The following is a 19037-nucleotide window of genomic DNA, read 5'->3' as shown; positions in this document are numbered from 1 at the left end:
AGACTCATCTTCCATGGTTATTTCAATCACTGGAGTAAAGGTTTACAGGCTTCTGATGGAAAACATCTGCCTAATTGATGCGGAGGTATGTCGATCTCCATGTGGTTGCTGCTAATGCTCCACAAAAATTACCATAACAAGTTGAACTTCAACAGTGCTTATTCTCAAAACATTATGTAAAGAGTTAAAGACCATTGTATATAGTTCACTTATAGGTACAAAAACAACTAAATGGAACAATGATTGACTGTCTTTATAATAAATGTGTTATGAAGAAAATGAAACATATGCCAACTGTCGAAAAACACATGCTAATAGAGATACAGATACTAGGAGAACAAAGCGAATCATGTATACTCTGGATATGCACTCAGAATAAGTCCTCGATGAAGATGGTCCATTAGGTTTTTGGATTTGTGTAACCCAGGCTGATTAGCTTTTGCATCAAGATCTTCTCAGCATTTGCCTGAACACCCCATTACAGAAGACAAGAGAAACGAGAATGACAAAGCTAACATGACCAGTAATGAGATCAACAAAGTATGAACAACTTTGAAAATAGTCAGTTAGTCAACTAAATACCATTAGAAAGAAAAACGTGTAAGACTAATATGAAATGGGGAGAGTTAAAGAGGAAGAGAGGTATCTAACCTCAAGCATGGGGCTATTCTTTGGAAGATTACAAGCGAGTACGATATTAAGACCAGTCTTTAGAACTGAGAATCAAGTCACATATCAGCCAAAATACCCAAAGGAAGACGAAGCAAAAAATGTTTAAAAAAAAAAGCTATACCTAATCGACGTGCGATACCAGATCCTGTGTTATCACTAGTCCCTCCAATTAGAGAGGTCACACTGATTGTATCACTCTGTTCATGATCCAAAAACAGAAAAAATGAGATGCAAAACATGATCGATGGACAACTACTCCGACACATGAAGTTATGGACTACATTCAAGAACTTTGTTAACTATTCAATAAAACTTATTTCTTCGAATCATTCCTCATTCACGATCTTGAAATGGCATGCTATATTACATGCCGATGATGAATACTTTTAAAAGAACTGCTAATAAAATTAACTAGGCAAAGAAGAGAAAGCACCATCTGCGAACCGAGAAGGCGTATACTTAACCTGTCGTGTAGGTGCAGCCGCATATAGATGTCCAAACTTTGCAGAATTGCAACCAATCCACGCGTAAATCTGTAGAGAAGGGAGCAATAAGAGGTCATGTTTTGCACACTTTCAAGAGCAATAGATAGAATTCACTCCCAGTCACAGACAACAGTATACGATGGTTTGAACTTCTTCTTTTTTTGTTTTCTAATTCAAATTCAAGAACCACAATATTATCCGGGTATATTATAAATTAGCAATGAACCATTCTGATTCTCATTTGCCATCGCAGCTAAAAAATTCGAACTTGAAAAGCGATGTTCCAATTCCAAGCAATTCGCAGAAGTACAATCACAAAACACACAATCAAACAAAGAAAAAACCATAAAAATACCAAGGAAAAAACACACCAAAGTTGGAAAGAAAATAAAACGCTTTAAAAAACCCCAGCGGCAACATAAATTTCCCAAAAGAAAAAACGAAACGAAAACAACAAGAAACAAATCCAACCCAAGTAAATCCAGCTCAAAATCATAAAAGAAACCTGTTTTTGAAGCCGAATAATCTGAAAGTGGAAGGTAACATCATCAGACACTTGAGAAAAGCTGGTGACTTGGACGCCGCCAGACCCTTGACATGATGGTTGAGCGGTGACGCTCAATTGATTCATACTCCCGCCGAGTTTCTCGACGCCATTGCTGCACATTTTTAAGGATTCTCCCCTTTTTTTTTTTTTTTGATCGATCAAGAGGGATTTGCTGCCAAGAAAGCCCAAAGGTTTTGGACCAAACTAAAGAGAGAGCCACCCCACCCACTCTATTCTTGAATTTCTGATCCAATTTAATCATGTAAATCTTTCTGACACCAACTCAAATAAATGTTTTAAATCTTAATTTTAGATTTTTTAAAAATAAAAATAAAAATAGGTCGGATACCCAAAAACAACTTGATACCAATCCAACTTCATAATTTCGGATTCAGGTTTCTCCTCGAACCCGATCAAGTACTCGAAATCAGACTTTTAAGTTATGACTGATATCGTAAATGGGCATGAATACACACTTAGATATATTGAATTCAGTCGGTGTTAGACGACTTACTCGTGCATGACTTAGTGTAATTCTTCCTTCGTTTGAGAAAAATAGGTAAATAACGCTGATTATTATTGGGAAAACTTTGTTTTTAAAAAAAAAAAAGGTACACAACTTGAATATGAGCCCGTTTGGATTTTGTAGATATGTTTTAAAAAAATACTTTTTTAAGCTATAATTTTTTGCTTTTGAAAAGGCTCTAATTTTGACTTTAAAAAGTACTTTTTTAAGCACTTATTTAGTCATCCAAACACCTTATTAACTGAAAAAAAAATGATTTTTTGGTTTGATTTTTGATACCAAACGGGACCTATATGTATAGAGGAGAAAGAGAGACAAAAAATTATTGAAGCGGCTCAAAGTAAAAAAAAAAAAAAATTGAGAATTTTTAGCTTTGAGAACTAGTGAAGTCCAAATAGGTTGGCCTACAGGTATTGTTATACATGCCAACTTATACCTTACTGAAATGGTCGTCAGATCATTGATTGTGGTGTGGCTCGATGATTTTTTGAAAATCACAGTTTATTTTTTTAAAAAAAAAAAAACTTTAGACATATCAATGTTGTTTAGTTCAGCTGGGTCGATTAACACGGTTTTTATTTTTAAATATATATATATATATACTATATAGATTATGAGGTTTTAAAGATTTTTTTTTTTCGAAACAGTTTTAAAGAAAATTTGATGAAGAATAAACATTTAATTTTTAAAACAAGTTTTAAAAAAAAAAAAAAAATCGATTAATTATGGAAACGTAGAGATGGTTTTGGTCCGCATCACATTATTGGGCCAAAGCCCGCGCCGTAGGACATATGAGAGTAGATTGACAGACGATTCGTGGATCAAGAATTTGGATTTTACTGGATGAAATATATTTAATGCGATTTTATATTATCTCTCCCTGTATTAAAGGATTTCTCCATTAAACATCTTTTCATTTGTTGAAATTACTTTTATGTGATATAAATATTATATTTTTAAGCATTGTTTGGTTTGAGATATGGTATAAGCAATATATAGATAAGTAGTATAATGTAATAAAAAATAAATAAGAAATGATATTTAAAATTGTATTGGATTTGATTGATAGATTATGGTTTATTTGATTTGATTGATTAAATTTTATATAAAAATGTTAAATGACAATTTTGTTCTTTTAATAATAAATAAAATAAAAATTATATTATTTATAAGGGGTAATATAGTAATTTGAATTCAATGATTTGATTGATGTGAGATAAATAATTAATGATTTGATTGATATAAAATAAATAATTAATATATAGATAAATAATATGATGAGATGAACGTGGGATGAGATGAGATGAGTTATACATATATTAGTAATACCGTGAACAGAACGGTGCCTTATTATTTTATTTTTTTTTATTTCAATATTTCAAATTTTTTTACTTTTCTTAACTAAACATTATAGATAAGATAAATTGATAAATAAATTTTAAATTTATTTTTACATTATTTTATAAATGAAAAGAAAATAAATTTAAATATTATCAAAAAAATAATATTTATACATAACATATAATATTAAATATATTATATGATTTTATACACATGCAACACGTGTGTGCGATTATGTTAGTTTTATTTAAATTTAAACATGTGAGTTTAGGTTGTTTGAATGGATAGAGTTAGATTTGCATTTGTAGGAGGACTTCGTATCAACGTATTTTAAGTTCATGGATTTGTTTGAATTTTATGGATTTGAAAAGTTGAAATTAAAGGAGGAAAAAAAAAACGCTTTTGACTAACATAAGGGATTTCAAATCATTTTATCTAATTTTTAACCAAAAGGATACATGAATTTTAGATGTGTGTTTGAAATCCAATCCTTCGATCTAAATTCAGCCTTAGGTAATTTGCATTTGAAAAATTTGTACTTGTATCTTTTTTTTCCTATTTTTTAAATTTGCATCTGAAAATTTTGTAATTGTAACATATTTTTCCTATTTTTTTCGATTCCTAAAGAGTTTCCATTTTCGTGCAGGAATGAGGAATACATATGAAACGAGTTGGATGTGCGATGATTATGAAAAACTTGTTTGATGAAAAATAAAAATTGAATGATACATATGATTTATATGAAGTGAATAGTAAAATGAGCTTTACGGTGTGTTTGGATTTATAGTAGAAGGAACTTTACATGGTTAATACACACAAAAAAAATATAAAAATAAAAATTATACAAAGAAAAGTGATTTTAACACGGTTTGAAAATGAAGATTCCATTTACGAAATAATGTGTTCTATTATACACGAAAATAGTGATGTTTGATAAACATAATTATTTGTTCTTAAAAGTGCAAACTCTATAATTTTGTGTTTATGTAAATGAATATATTTGAGCATAAAAATAGGGAAATATAACGGAATTGTGGAATGGGTCGATGGTAGATGAGATACTAGTCAACTACAAAGACTGCAAAATATCAATTTTATCATTACTCCCTGTTTAGTAGACCTACTATTGACTCCAAATTCGACCCTTTTATTTATTTATTTTATTGAAAATAAATAAATTTCATTTTAAAAATATCTTAATATATTTTTGCACCTCTCTGCAGACATCAAGGCCGCAGATTAAATTGTATTTATTATTTTATTGGAACTGCGTCATTACAAATACAAATTTCTTATATATAATAAATATTTAAATAAAATAAACATGTAAGTTCTTTTCTTTTATTTTATTTTTTTTGCGCTAAATCTAATCCATAAAATCGGCTTCACTCGTCCCCAATTGCTAGATATATTTAAAACGCACTCCTATTCCCAATAATTGCTTGAAAAATAATTTTTTAGTAAGCTATCGAATCTCCTAATTAACGTTGATAATAATTAATAAGTTGTGGACGTTGCCACTCCTAGCTACCTTCAAATTCATCCACTTTGCAATACTCACATATTTGTAATCCTAAAATAGTTTTTTTTATTTGTTACTAGTTAATTTATTTTCTACCAAAAATACATAGATTGTGATCGTTTACACGTGAACTCGACAAGATCCTGATACAAACGATTTGCTTTGCCGAAATGAAATTTTGGTTATGACGGTGTAATTTCAGTATTTTAAATCGTTCAACTTCTTGAGTTTTACGTATTGATCGCTTTTTCGACAAGAATAATTGTTGTATATTAACAACATTAATGTGTGCGTGTGTATAGGTCTTATATATGAAATGATATCACGAATCTATATTCGTGGAATGGTCGATTTAATTCATATATGTAATAAAAAAATATTATTTTTAACATAAAAAATAATATTTTTGATGAGTTAGGTCGGATCGTAGATTCATCTAACAAAATTTTCCCATGAAACTGTCTCATATAATTTTTGAGTGTTCATATGTGATTTGATATTATTTTAAAAAATTATTATTATAAAATTTAAAATCTAATAATTAGTATTGTGACGCTGCGCGTCATGTGGAATTTAAATAAATTAATTGCATGTGAATAATAACTAACTTAGGAAGTGAGAGAATTTTGGAATCAATTATGTGAAATTCATTACATAAATAAACAATTTTAAATAATTTACCGTCAGAGACTTTATTTTATAATATTTTGTTTAAGAGGTGAAATATATTTTTATGCACAAACTCAATAGTATCTAAATTCATTTCACTTGAGATTATATTAGGATTAGAAATGGGATCTGGGACAACCTGGACCAACGATATGAATTTTGTCATGTTTTTTTATTTAAAATCAAATTACTTTAAATAATGATATTTTGATTTATGTAAATATGATTAGATATGGTCCATCGGCCTTTGACTTGTGAAGTGTTTCCTGCAAATATTAGTCAGCATGTTGATATAATCACAAAGAAATTTATAGATATATATATATATATAATATAGTTTTATTTATTATTTCAGCATATAATTTATTTTAAAAAATCAAAATTTATTTTTTGTGTGTGTATACACACATTCGATCACATCGATAATTTTTTTTTATGCACATATATGTGGTGATGGCCCTTGTATACGTGAAAAAGAATTTTGGTATTACAGATTATATATCTTAATTTTTATTAGTAGTTTAGAATCGAGTATTTTTCTTCTTTTTTTTTCAAAAATTATACTTTGGATACAATAATTGTCTTGTCGGGTAACAATCGAAACATGATTCTTGAGTTGCTATGTGGTTTAAAATATTTGAGTTGCACATTGTTAAAACCAGTTATAAGTTTTTGTAAACCGACAAGCACTTGATACTACAAATCATATCCAAGGTCACGAGTTTTATTCCTATTGATTTGCAAAAAGTGCAATTATTGGAAAGGAGGTTATCGAGTGCAACAATTGTCTGTTTCCCTGGGAAACCAACAAGCATATTAACAACTCAATCGATACGTATGAACAACTCTCATATACTATATTACTAAAAGCATGTTCAACAATGTGAGGAAGTTGATGTAGTGATGTTGATATATAAGTTGATCGCATGATGATGTCAGCATTGATAATTTCATTGTACGTTTCTACAATGGTGTGTTGATGTTGTAGTGATGATGTTGAAATATAATTTTTTATTTTATTTAATATTTTTCTTTAAACATAATAAAATTTCACATAGATATAATAAATTTAAAATAAACATAATTTAAATTTAAAACTTAGTTGAAATATAAAAACACACAAAATAAAAATTACACACAATAACAAAAGACAAGAAATAAAATTAAAAAAACAATAAATTTAAAAGATTACAACCAAATAAAATATAATGAAATACCACCGAAATAAATTACCAATTGAATCTTTTTCGAATAATTTGTTCTTGCATCTTCATGTAATATTGACGTTGAATGTCAATAAGCCTTGGATCGCGCGTTAACATTTTTTCCATGATTCGATTTTCTTGCTTCATCTTTATTCTTTTTTGTTCTCCCATACTCATCTCGTGCTTCATCATCCTCATTTCAAACTTTTTTTCACATTTTGAGTCATTGTTGCATAATGTTCTTTTGTTAAAGTAATCCTCTCATCATCATTTTTTTCTCTACTTCGTGTATTGTTTTCAATATTTTCACCATGTTTGCATATTTCAATCGTTCTCCTCTTATTGCCCTTTTGAAGGCCTTCCTTCTCATCGGTTTAGTGGTTTTGCTCACTTCTTGCACATCATCTTCTTTTTCGACGGGTTGTGTATCAGATGGTGTTGAGAAAGGAAATGGAAAGGATTCACCATCAATATTTTTCAGCTTCTTCGTAGCATTTGTCGAACCTCCTACGAATTTATCGAACGAACATATATTTTATTTTGGTTTATCCTTCAACACTAACCAAGCTTTCGCATTGGACCATAGATGGTTATGATCTTGCTCGTACATCGTCTGAGTTTGAGCATACTAAAAAAAATCAAGTTCGAATAAGTTGAATTTAAATTTAAAAAAATTTATGTATTCATACTCTCATATCAAATGAAGATCTGTTTTGGTTGAGTGCTTCAAATTCGTTCATTTTGTTTTGGAATGCGAACATTCGTCTTGAAACATCATTCCAATGCTCTCGCATTTTGTCTGGTGAGCGTACATTTCATCCATTTAGAAACTCAAGGTTATATTCATTCCAAACCAATCGCTAAAAACTCGCGTTGCTTTGATCATTGCCAAGTATCGGATTAGTAGAAGCGTTGCATCATGCCTTTGCGAGACGTTCATTATTAACATTCGTCCAAGGTTTCCTTTTGATACCTTCACAACCATCGCCAACAACAATTTTTTTCCCTTTCCTTCTAGATTTAGTAAACATAATTTCAAAAGTAGGAAGCGAGACTTCGATGAGATTTTGGGAGAATCGAGTTTGGTTGAACATAAAACTCAACATTTGCTCGTCGGTGAATTGAAATTATTTGGTGAAGGAGTATTGAGATCATTATTTTTTCATGAATCCATTTTCGAAACTAGATTGAAAATGAAATGAAAGTAAGAGAATATTGGGTTTTTGAAATTCAAGTGGAAGAAATTGTAAATTTTATTAGATGTGTTCAAACTAATTTATAGAAGAATGATTGAATTTGGAAAATATGACCGTTTATACTTGTTCAGAAAATTTTAATATAAATCGGATTTTTTAAAATATTTTTTTGATTTTTAATAATTGTTTTTTTAAAAATCAAGTTGGCATGATCTGATCGTTGACCCAGCCCTTCTTTATTTTCTTCGCCTTTTTTAAAATTAAAAAAAATTAAAAGACCAAATTTTTCTGGCCCTTTGATTTATCTGGCCATTTAATAATAATAAAAAAATTTAATGCTCGTGGTGAGCTTTGCGGCGCGGAACTCCTCCGCGCAGGGCCCACCACATCCTCGCACGTCGAAGAGTTCCGCATGCGAAATCCTCACCCCTTGAAGGGGTGCTCTAAATATGTGAGACATATTTGATATAGCTGAATCCTTAAATTTATATATCTTATAGCTTGAGCTACAATATATTACCAAAAAACATGCATTGTTATGTGAAATTATTAGCAGGTCATCAACAATAATAATTTACAAAGCATGGTGATGAAATGACAAGCACGCTGCATGCTTAATCATCAGCCAGAGCATACAAAGATTTCATATGTGATTATGTTCCAACCAAAAATAGAGAATCATAAATTTTAAACACCAATAATTTGTCCATGTATATAACTAGGTATGATATATCGTATCAAAAAATGTATATTGTCTGTTGTGTTACGGTATAAGAAAATTTTATATTGATATTGTACTGAAGTTTTCGGTATGCCAAAATTTTCGATAAATATAACTAGCATATCGATTATACCAAAATTTTGATATGTACCATTTTTAGAGTTGTCAAACGGGCTAGCGGGACGGGCTGACTAACTGTTGGAAAACACGGCTCTCAGATCAATCACGATTGATACCCGGTGCAGCGGAAGTTTAAAAATTTTATTATGGAACAATTCCATAGTGTGAGTATCAACCGTTTAACGATTAAATTATAAGTGTGTGTAAAATTAAATAACTATTATTAAATTTTACCTTCAATCTCGAAGCGAGATTATTGGACACCACACAGATTTCTCTGCGCTTCTTGTATCTCCCTGGAACTGATGAACAAGCTTTCCTTCAATCAGGTCCACGAATAGAGGTTTAATCCCTCTGATAGATTGCACTAGAAAATCTATCAGAAGTTTTCTACGAAGAGAATAAACGAATTTGATTCGCTATTCCAGACTGCAATTCAAAATCACAGACCGGAATTTCTCATGCAGAGAAGGGAGGGGGCGGCCGAATTTGAGAGAGAGGAGGCTAGGGTTTTCGAAAAACCTGTCTCAAAATTATGACCAGTTGTGTCTAATTTCTGTACTGCAATAACTTATTTATAATGCAGGCCACTAACACCTTAGGGCCCATTAGTCATAAGTTGAGGCCCGACAAGCAAAGCCCGCATGTTCAGAAATTAATATAAAATTCATCGTGACTCCGATTGATAAACCGATTTTACCAATGTGCACAGAAACCATTTCTGCACATTTTAAAGTCAAGATAAATTTTCCTGAATCCGAATTCAGTGGTTTCCAAAAATGTACATCCCTATGTCATTTTAGGAAATCCTACTCCCTTACTCTTATTTAAGAAGTCCAACTTCTTTATTCATTAAATTTAACTCTTTAAATTTAACTATCTCAACGGGGATTAAAAACTCCATTACACTGTGTGACCCTCAATGGTTCAGGGATACAGCTAGCCGTGGGCTCACAACTCCTTGTGACTCGGAACAACGATTTCCGACTTGCCCAACGAATCATGGTAAAGCGCCTAGCAACATCGCCCCATGATTCCCTAGGTATCACTGATAGTGCCTACAAGAACCAGTAGATTTTGGTTCGCGTACAGTACGGTCCCTTCATCCATATATCCCGATCGAATCAACAACCATTGGTATATCGAGAGTCGCTCAAGATTCGATAACTATGCAATACATCTTGAAGATCAAATTAGTGACATCGCATGTGCTACTAAGAAACCATTTCTTAAATCACATCAAGTACTCTGGCCAGAGATTCGTCACACTAATATCTCCTCAGATCGCATAGGATATCCACACTCGCAAGTATGTGGTGAATCCTTGACAACAATGCATCGACTCCTATATGTGTTGTAACTGTACCCAATCCCGACACCTGATGACCCCCATAGAGTCGGTAAACGAGTCAAAGCACAGTACTAGCATATAGAGTCTCCATGATGTTTCAAGTAGTAAGGACTAATGGTGTACAACCAAAACCGCGGACTTTATCCACTCGATAAGTGATAACCACTTGGAAAGTCCGGATAGGGTAGTTCGATTATTCATCCTATGAATATCCATTTGCATGCTTCGAACATCTCCATGTTCCCTACCAATGAAACGTGGTACTCCGCATCGCAAATGCTAGTCTCAAACTCGAGCGATCCTTATCCTTATTATCGGACGGCTCAATTGACTAGGAACAGTTTAGAATATACAGTGACTATAAGATGTATTTCATGATAGACATCCCCATGTTCTACCACATCTTACATACACTATAGTATATTCAAGGTCTTTATCAAAACAACAATAGTATATCACAATATAACAATATGAATAAAGATAAAGTCATTGCCATTAATAAAAGTGTAAATTATATTAAACAAAAGATCGTTTGTACAAAGAGTCATCAAAGCCCATAGCCACAAGTTGGCTCACTGGGCACCCACTCTTTCAATCTCCCACTTGCCCTATAGCCAACTAGTCATACTACGTAGACTCATTGCTTCGCGATGTTTGTCAAACAATGGTCCTGGCAAGGGCTTAGTAAGCGGATCAGCGATATTGTCTGCAGAGGCCACTCGTTCGACAGTGATGTCTCCTCTTTCCACAATCTCCCGGATGATGTGGTATTTCCTCAGTACGTGTTTGGATCTTTGATGAGACCTTGGTTCCTTTGCTTGAGCAACGGCACCTGTGTTGTCACAGTATACCGGGACTGGACCAACAAATTCAGGAATGACGCCCAACTCTTGGACGAACTTCCTCATCCAAACGGCCTCTTTAGCAGCAGCTGATGCTGCAATGTATTCAGCCTCAGTGGTGGAATCCGCTGTGGTGTCCTGCTTGGAACTTTTCCAAGAGACAGCACCGCCATTGAGCATGAACACAAATCCAGAGGTTGACTTCGAGTCATCCACGTCACTTTGGAAGCTAGAGTCGGTATATCCTTCCAATTTCAGATCTCGTCCTCCATATACCATGAACATATTCTTAGTCCTTCGTAAGTACTTAAGAATGTCCTTCACGGCTTTCCAATGCATTTGACCAGGATTAGCCTGATATCTGCTCGTGACACTCAGAGCAAATGCTACATCCGGTCTGGTAGATATCATCCCATACATGATACTACCTATAGCTGACGCATATGGTACATGTGTCATATTCTCTATCTCTTCATCAGTCTTGGGACACATAGACTTGGATAGAGAAACTCCATGACACATGGGTAGATGTCCTCTCTTGGACCCATCCATTGAAAACCGTTTCAATATGGTGTCGATGTAGGTTGATTGAGTGAGTCCTATCATTCTCTTAGATCTATCTCTATAGATCTGTATCCCAAGAATGTAGGATGCCTCACCCAAATCCTTCATCGAGAATCTACCTGATAACCATATCTTTGTTGACTGCAACATCCCTACATCATTCCCAATGAGTAGGATGTCATCAACATAAAGTACTAAGAATGTCACAGCATCCTTAACTACTTTCTTGTACACGCACTGTTCCTCCGGGTTCTTGATGAAACCAAAATCTTTTATTGTTTCATCAAATTTCTGGTTCCAACTTCTTGATGCTTGTTTTAGACCATAAATTGATCTCTGAAGCTTGCATACCTTATGCTCGCTTCCCATGGATGTGAACCCCTCTGGCTGCTTCATATAGATTTCTTCCTTAATGTCTCCATTAAGAAAAGCAGTCTTCACATCCATTTGCCATATCTCATAGTCATACCATGCAGCTATGGCAATAAGGATTCTTATGGACTTGAACATTGCAACTGGTGAAAAGGTTTCATCATAGTCAACTCCTTGTCTTTGAGTGTAACCTTTCGCCACCAATCGCGCCTTGTAGGTCAATACCTTACCATCAGACCCAAGATTTCTCTTGTAGATCCATTTACACCCTATTGGAACAATTCCATCAGGAGGATCTACTAAAGACCAAACTTGGTTTGTATGCATTGAATCCAATTCAGACTGCATAGCTTCAAGCCATAAATTTGAATCCGCATCAGAAATTGCTTCCTTGAAGTTTCTTGGATCACATCCAATGTCGGGTTCATCTTGATCCCCTTCAAGAAGAAGACCATATCGAACAGGAGGTCTAGAAGTCCTCTCGGATCTTCTAGGTTCAGGCGTGTCCAGTAATGGTTCCTGAGGCGTAGGATCGTTATTTTGTATTTCGGGTTCTTCTCGAACTTCTTCGAGTTCCATCATCTCGCCTTTCTTATCCAATAAGAACTCCTTCTCCAAGAAGGTGGCATTCCTAGAAACAAACACCTTTGTTTCAGCAGGATAATAGAAATAATATCCGATTGAATTCTTCGGATACCCTACAAAATAACATAAGCTGGATCGACTATCCAACTTATCTCCCACTGTCCGCTTCACGTAAGCAGGACATCCCCAAATCCTCAAGTACGAATACTTAGGAGCTTTGCCATTCCATAACTCGTATGGTGTTTTGTCCACTGCTTTAGTGTGGACGTTGTTCAACAACAATACCGCCGTTTCAAGCGCATAGCCCCAAAACGAAGGTGGAAGCTCAGTGAAGCTCATCATAGATCGAACCATGTCCAACAAAGTTCGATTACGACGCTCCGATACACCATTCAGCTGTGGTGTCATAGGAGGAGTCCACTGAGAGAGAATCCCATTCTCTTTTAGATAGTCCAAAAACTCGGTACTTAAGTATTCTCCACCTCGATCCGATCGAAGTGCTTTAATACTTTTACCTAGCTTGTTTTCTACTTCAGCCTTGAATTCTTTGAACTTTTCAAATGCTTCAGACTTATATTTCATTAAATATAAATACCCATACCTTGAATAATCGTCAGTAAAGGTAATGAAGTAGGTGTGGCCATATTGAGTCCCAACTCTAAATGGTCCACAAACATCTGTATGGATCAAATCCAACAGATTTTGACTACGCTCAGGTTTCCCCTTAAAAGGAGATTTAGTCATTTTCCCTTTTAGACAGGATTCACAAGTAGGTAGAGAGTTAATATCAGACATATCAAACATGCCCTCTCCCACTAGCTTGTTCATCCTCCTTGAGGAAATATGACCTAGCCTAGCATGCCAAAGGTTCGCCGGGTTTTGACTATCGATTTTTCTTTTGTTTGTTGTTGCCGGTTTATCAATATAATTTATTGGAACGTCTTTCAGTTTTAAGTTGTATAGATCGTTTTCAAGTTGTCCATTTCCAATCAAACATTCATTCTTGTAAATATTGCAAATCCCATTCACAAAATTGCAAGAATAACCATCTCTATCTAGCATAGAAACAGAAATAATGTTTTTAATTAAATCCGGAACAAATAAAACATCTCTTAAAAATAACGTAAAACCGTTCTGCAAAAATGTCTCCTATAGCTTTGGATTTATCTCTGGAACCATTCTCGAGCCTTGACTGGGTCTCACCCATCCTTAGCCTATTACTTCTTGTCATCATTTGCAACTCATTGCAAATATGAGATCTACATCTGGTATCCAATACCCAAGAAGTAGTATTAAGAAAAACATTTTAATGTAAAACATACCCTTTGCAGTTCGCAACTGTTTGAGGTATTCCTTGCAGTTACGTTTCCAATGACCGGGTTTCTTGCAGTGATGGCAAACTTGTTTAGACTTGTCCAATTTTGCATGTAACATTTGGCCTTGAGATCATGGTTCAACCATTTTTCTAGTTCGGCCAACCTTTCGGCAGTTACATCAGCCGGGGCTGTTTTCGGAGAAGCCTTTTCTAACACTTTAGAAAATCTTTTCCGAACTTAGGACAATCTTAACTTATGGAATCATTCTGTATTGTTTGCGCCAATAAGTTTGTTTTGTTGGAGAATAGAAACATGTGGATTACTGAGATGAAACAGACAATTATCGATGATTGTTTAAGCAATTTACTAAGACATAAAATAGGCGAATTTAATTTTATGAATCTCACTCCCACTATTTTAACGATTTCACTACCCTCTAGTGAAAACGGGAAACTTTTCCTTAGTGAGAACATGGAGTCCAATTGACAAACTTATGGTCCCGAATAATATCAGCCAACCATAATTCTCAAAAGGTAGAGCCCAATTGCTTCCAAAGCAACCCCCATGTATTTACCTCATGTCCAATAAGGGCCCAATAATATGACGCCGTTTATAGTGACATGTCAAGATGACCCATCAATATTAAGTTGTGATGGACGGTCGCCATGTGGATCCCCCAATAATATGAGCCGATCCCATGGGAGTTCCACCCAACTTACAACATTTGTCGATCCAATGTACAGCTTTCCGACGAACGGGCCCCCCCAATAATATGAGCCGGACCGTATCCGCGGGTAGCATCTCATACATTGACCGTTGATGGAAGGTAGGAATATTTAAACAAATTTAAATTTCCTTTATTTATCTTGATATCAATTTTAAATCATATTTAAAATGAGGGATTTTTAATTATAAAAATTTGTCTCATCAATTTCAAATTATTGCATGCTTGCCGGATTCACGCAATTATGTCTAAAACATGCATACAATCATAATATCATATATTATATAGGATGATCGATTCCATTTCTAATTGACCCGTGGTTGCCAATCACGAGTCTTAGTCCAATCCTAGGTAATATGCAGTATGCAATGCAATCCTATTACATGTGCTTCCAATTTACATTTCTTCTGTCTTTATTGTCTGCTGGTCCCACCATCTTCAAATCTTGATCTCCCACTAAATCTAATGTATTTACAATAAATAACAATGACAAGTAGGGGATACATTTTTAGGGGTGAGAACGGGCCATAAACCAAGCCCACTTTTATTACATATGACATTCATACTGGCCATAAACCAGACCCATTAATAAAACCAACAACAATAAAAACAAATGTAAATTCCTAACATACACCTACAAAATTGGTCATGGCTATCGATCATCCTTATCCAATAACATTTAATTCAAAATTAATTTATTGGATAACATGCAGTGGCAATTCAAATTTAAACAGGATAAAATCATATTTTATATATAAAATCTCATTTTACATATAAAATCATATTTTATCTCTTTATCAAATAAAATCATATTTTATCTACAAAATCCAATTTTATGGATAAAATCATATTTTACTCAATATATTCATAAGATCAAATCTTATCATCAATTGTACCAAAAATAATTGATTTCAAAATTCAATTTAAGGATAAAATATTAAAATTTTCCAAAAATTCAAATTTATCCAAAAATAAATTTTAAAGTTTACGGACTCGAACAATTCGATCCGAAATCTCGTGAACCAATCAAAAACAATTTTTGACCGGACCAAAAATAAAATTTTAACACATTAAAATTAATTTTAAATAAAAATTTAATTTTTCCCGCGGGCCGCCCGGGACACTCCCGGGCCGGCCCGCACCCGTGGGCGCGGGCCGGGGCAGCAACAGTTGCTGCCCTGGCGGCGCTGAGCGCAGCCCCTGGGCGACGCCGTGCGCCCCCTTTGGGCGGCGCCGTGCGCCGCCCGGGGCAGCAACAATTGCTGCCCCACCGGGCAGCGATCCAATCGCTGCCCGGGTTTTGCCCCAAAAAATTTTTTATTTTTATTTAAAAATATTTATTTTGTTTCAAAAACCGAGACTCAAAAATTTTTGTACAATCGATTAATTTAATCGTTTGATCTGAGCAACCTGGCTCTGATACCACTGTTGGAAAACATGGCTCTCAGATCAATCACGATTGATACCCGGTGCAGCGAAAGTTTAAAAATTTTATTATGGAACAATTCCATAGTGTGAGTATCAACCGTTTAACGATTAAATTATAAGTGTGTGTAAAATTAAATAACTATTATTAAATTTTACCTTCAATCTCGAAGCGAGATTATTGGACACCACACAGATTTCTCTGCGCTTCTTGTATCTCCCTGGAACTGATGAACAAGCTTTCCTTCAATCAGGTCCACGAATAGAGGTTTAATCCCTCTGATAGATTGCACTAGAAAATCTATCAGAAGTTTTCTACGAAGAGAATAAACGAATTTGATTCGCTATTCCAGACTGTAATTCAAAATCACAGACCGAAATTTCTCATGCAGAGAAGGGAGGGGGCGGCCGAATTTGAGAGAGAGGAGGCTAGGGTTTTCGAAAAACCTGTCTCAAAATTATGACCAGTTGTGTCTAATTTCTGTACTGCAATAACTTATTTATAATGCAGGCCACTAACACCTTAGGGCCCATTAGTCATAAGTTGAGGCCCGACAAGCAAAGCCCGCATGTTCAAAAATTAATATAAAATTCATCGTGACTCCGATTGATAAACCGATTTTACCAATGTGCACAGAAACCATTTCTGCACATTTTAAAGTCAAGATAAATTTTCCTGAATCCGAATTCAGTGGTTTCCAAAAATGTACATCCCTATGTCATTTTAGGAAATCCTACTCCCTTACTCTTATTTAAGAAGTCCAACTTCTTTATTCATTAAATTTAACTCTTTAAATTTAACTATCTCAACGGGGATTAAAAACTCCATTACACTGTGTGACCCTCAATGGTTCAGGGATACAGCTAGCCGTGGGCTCACAACTCCTTGTGACTCGGAACAACGATTTCCGACTTGCCCAACGAATCATGGTAAAGCGCCTAGCAACATCGCCCCATGATTCCCTAGGTATCACTGATAGTGCCTACAATGACCAGTAGATTTTGGTTCGCGTACAGTACGGTCCCTTCATCCATATATCCCGATCGAATCAACAACCATTGGTATATCGAGAGTCGCTCAAGATTCGATAACTATGCAATACATCTTGAAGATCAAATTAGTGACATCGCATGTGCTACTAAGAAACCATTTCTTAAATCACATCAAGTACTCTGGCCAGAGATTCGTCACACTAATATCTCCTCAGATCGCATAGGATATCCACACTCGCAAGTATGTGGTGAATCCTTGACAACAATGCATCGACTCCTATATGTGTTGTAACTGTACCCAATCCCGACACCTGATGACCCCCATAGAGTCGGTAAACGAGTCAAAGCACAGTACTAGCATATAGAGTCTCTATGATGTTTCAAGTAGTAAGGACTAATGGTGTACAACCAAAACCGCGGACTTTATCCACTCGATAAGTGATAACCACTTGGAAAGTCCGGATAGGGTAGTTCGATTATTCATCATATGAATATCCATTTGCATGCTTCGAACATCTCCATGTTCCCTACCAATGAAACGTGGTACTCCGCATCGCAAATGCTAGTCTCAAACTCGAGCGATCCTTATCCTTATTATCGGACGGCTCAATTGACTAGGAACAGTTTAGAATATACAGTGACTATAAGATGTATTTCATGATAGACATTCCCATGTTCTACCACATCTTACATACACTATAGTATATTCAAGGTCTTTATCAAAACAACAATAGTATATCACAATATAACAATATGAAGAAAGATAAAGTCATTGCCATTAATAAAAGTGTAAATTATATTAAACAAAAGATCGTTTGTACAAAGAGTCATCAAAGTCCATAGCCACAAGTTGGCTCACTGGGCACCCACTCTTTCACTAACAACCTATCGCAACCTACAATTAGGCAGGGCGGCTCATCTTTTAGGCGGGTTGGGAAAACACCAACCCAACCCACCTATTTTAGATAACGGGGCGGGTCAACCCAGCGGATCAACGTATAATTTAACGGGCCAACCCTGAACCCACCACTAGGCAGGGCGACCCACCTTTAGGCAGGTTGAGAAATTGACAATCCAACCCACCTATTTTGTATGGCGGAGAGGGTCAACCCGACGGGCTAGCCCATTTTGACACTTTAACCATTTTATACTTGAAAAAACATTATATCTTTTAATTTATAAATTTATTTCTAAAAAATATTACATATTTTTAAATTTTTATATATTATTTCGGTATTTTAATATTTTGTTATATACTGAAATTTTCAAATTTCATATCGTTATCATACCGAAAAATTCGATATCACTATTGTACTTGAAAATCTTCGGTATACTGAAAATTCCGTATTTTTTTCAATACGATAACCTCTGTATACCGAAAATTCGATATTTTTTTCTACCCTTTATAATATATCGGACATCAATATCTCAAATTTAGAATAAAATTTCAAATTCGAAACTCAACAATACCAAATTATCACCTAACTAAATAATAATAATAATAATAATAATAATAATAATAATAATAATAATAATAATAATAATAAAAGGATTATTGTAACGAATATGGAAAATCTCAAAACATTAAATCTTCACATGAACCAAAGTCATAAAAATTTTCATAGAAAACTTCTCCAAATATAATTTAAAAAATTGTCACAATTGAAAGCTCTTTTCACTAAACTTGATTTGTTGAAGTACTCCCAATTTGCTTAATCGATAAAATTTATCATTGCATTAGAATATTATAAAATGTTTGCTCATCTAGGAACAAGAAACCATGGTCTACACTTTAATATATTTTTAATGGAAAAGAAAGAGGAATTAAATGGCCCGAGTCACACTTTGTGTCTTTTGCTGG

General features: G+C 34.3%; 1 protein-coding gene across 1 annotated transcript; it reads right to left on the bottom strand.

The window, feature by feature from the left end:
* Window positions 1–232: 232 nt before the first annotated feature.
* LOC140884042 (uncharacterized) lies at window positions 233–1959 on the bottom strand. The gene is made up of 5 exons (XM_073290710.1): window positions 1663–1959; window positions 1137–1205; window positions 794–869; window positions 652–716; window positions 233–466 (listed from the first exon to the last, which is right to left on the bottom strand). The coding sequence occupies exons 1-5, from the start codon at window positions 1822–1824 to the stop codon at window positions 401–403; spliced, it is 438 nt and encodes a 145-aa protein (XP_073146811.1). The 5' UTR covers window positions 1825–1959; the 3' UTR covers window positions 233–400.
* Between the last annotated feature and the right edge of the window lie 17078 nt (window positions 1960–19037).

The sequence above is a fragment of the Henckelia pumila genome, chromosome 1 (assembly GCF_033568475.1).
Source record: "Henckelia pumila isolate YLH828 chromosome 1, ASM3356847v2, whole genome shotgun sequence".
Lineage (NCBI taxonomy): Eukaryota > Viridiplantae > Streptophyta > Magnoliopsida > Lamiales > Gesneriaceae > Henckelia > Henckelia pumila.
Note: the sequence above shows the minus strand (reverse complement) of the source record. Positions and strands in the feature narration are given on the sequence as shown.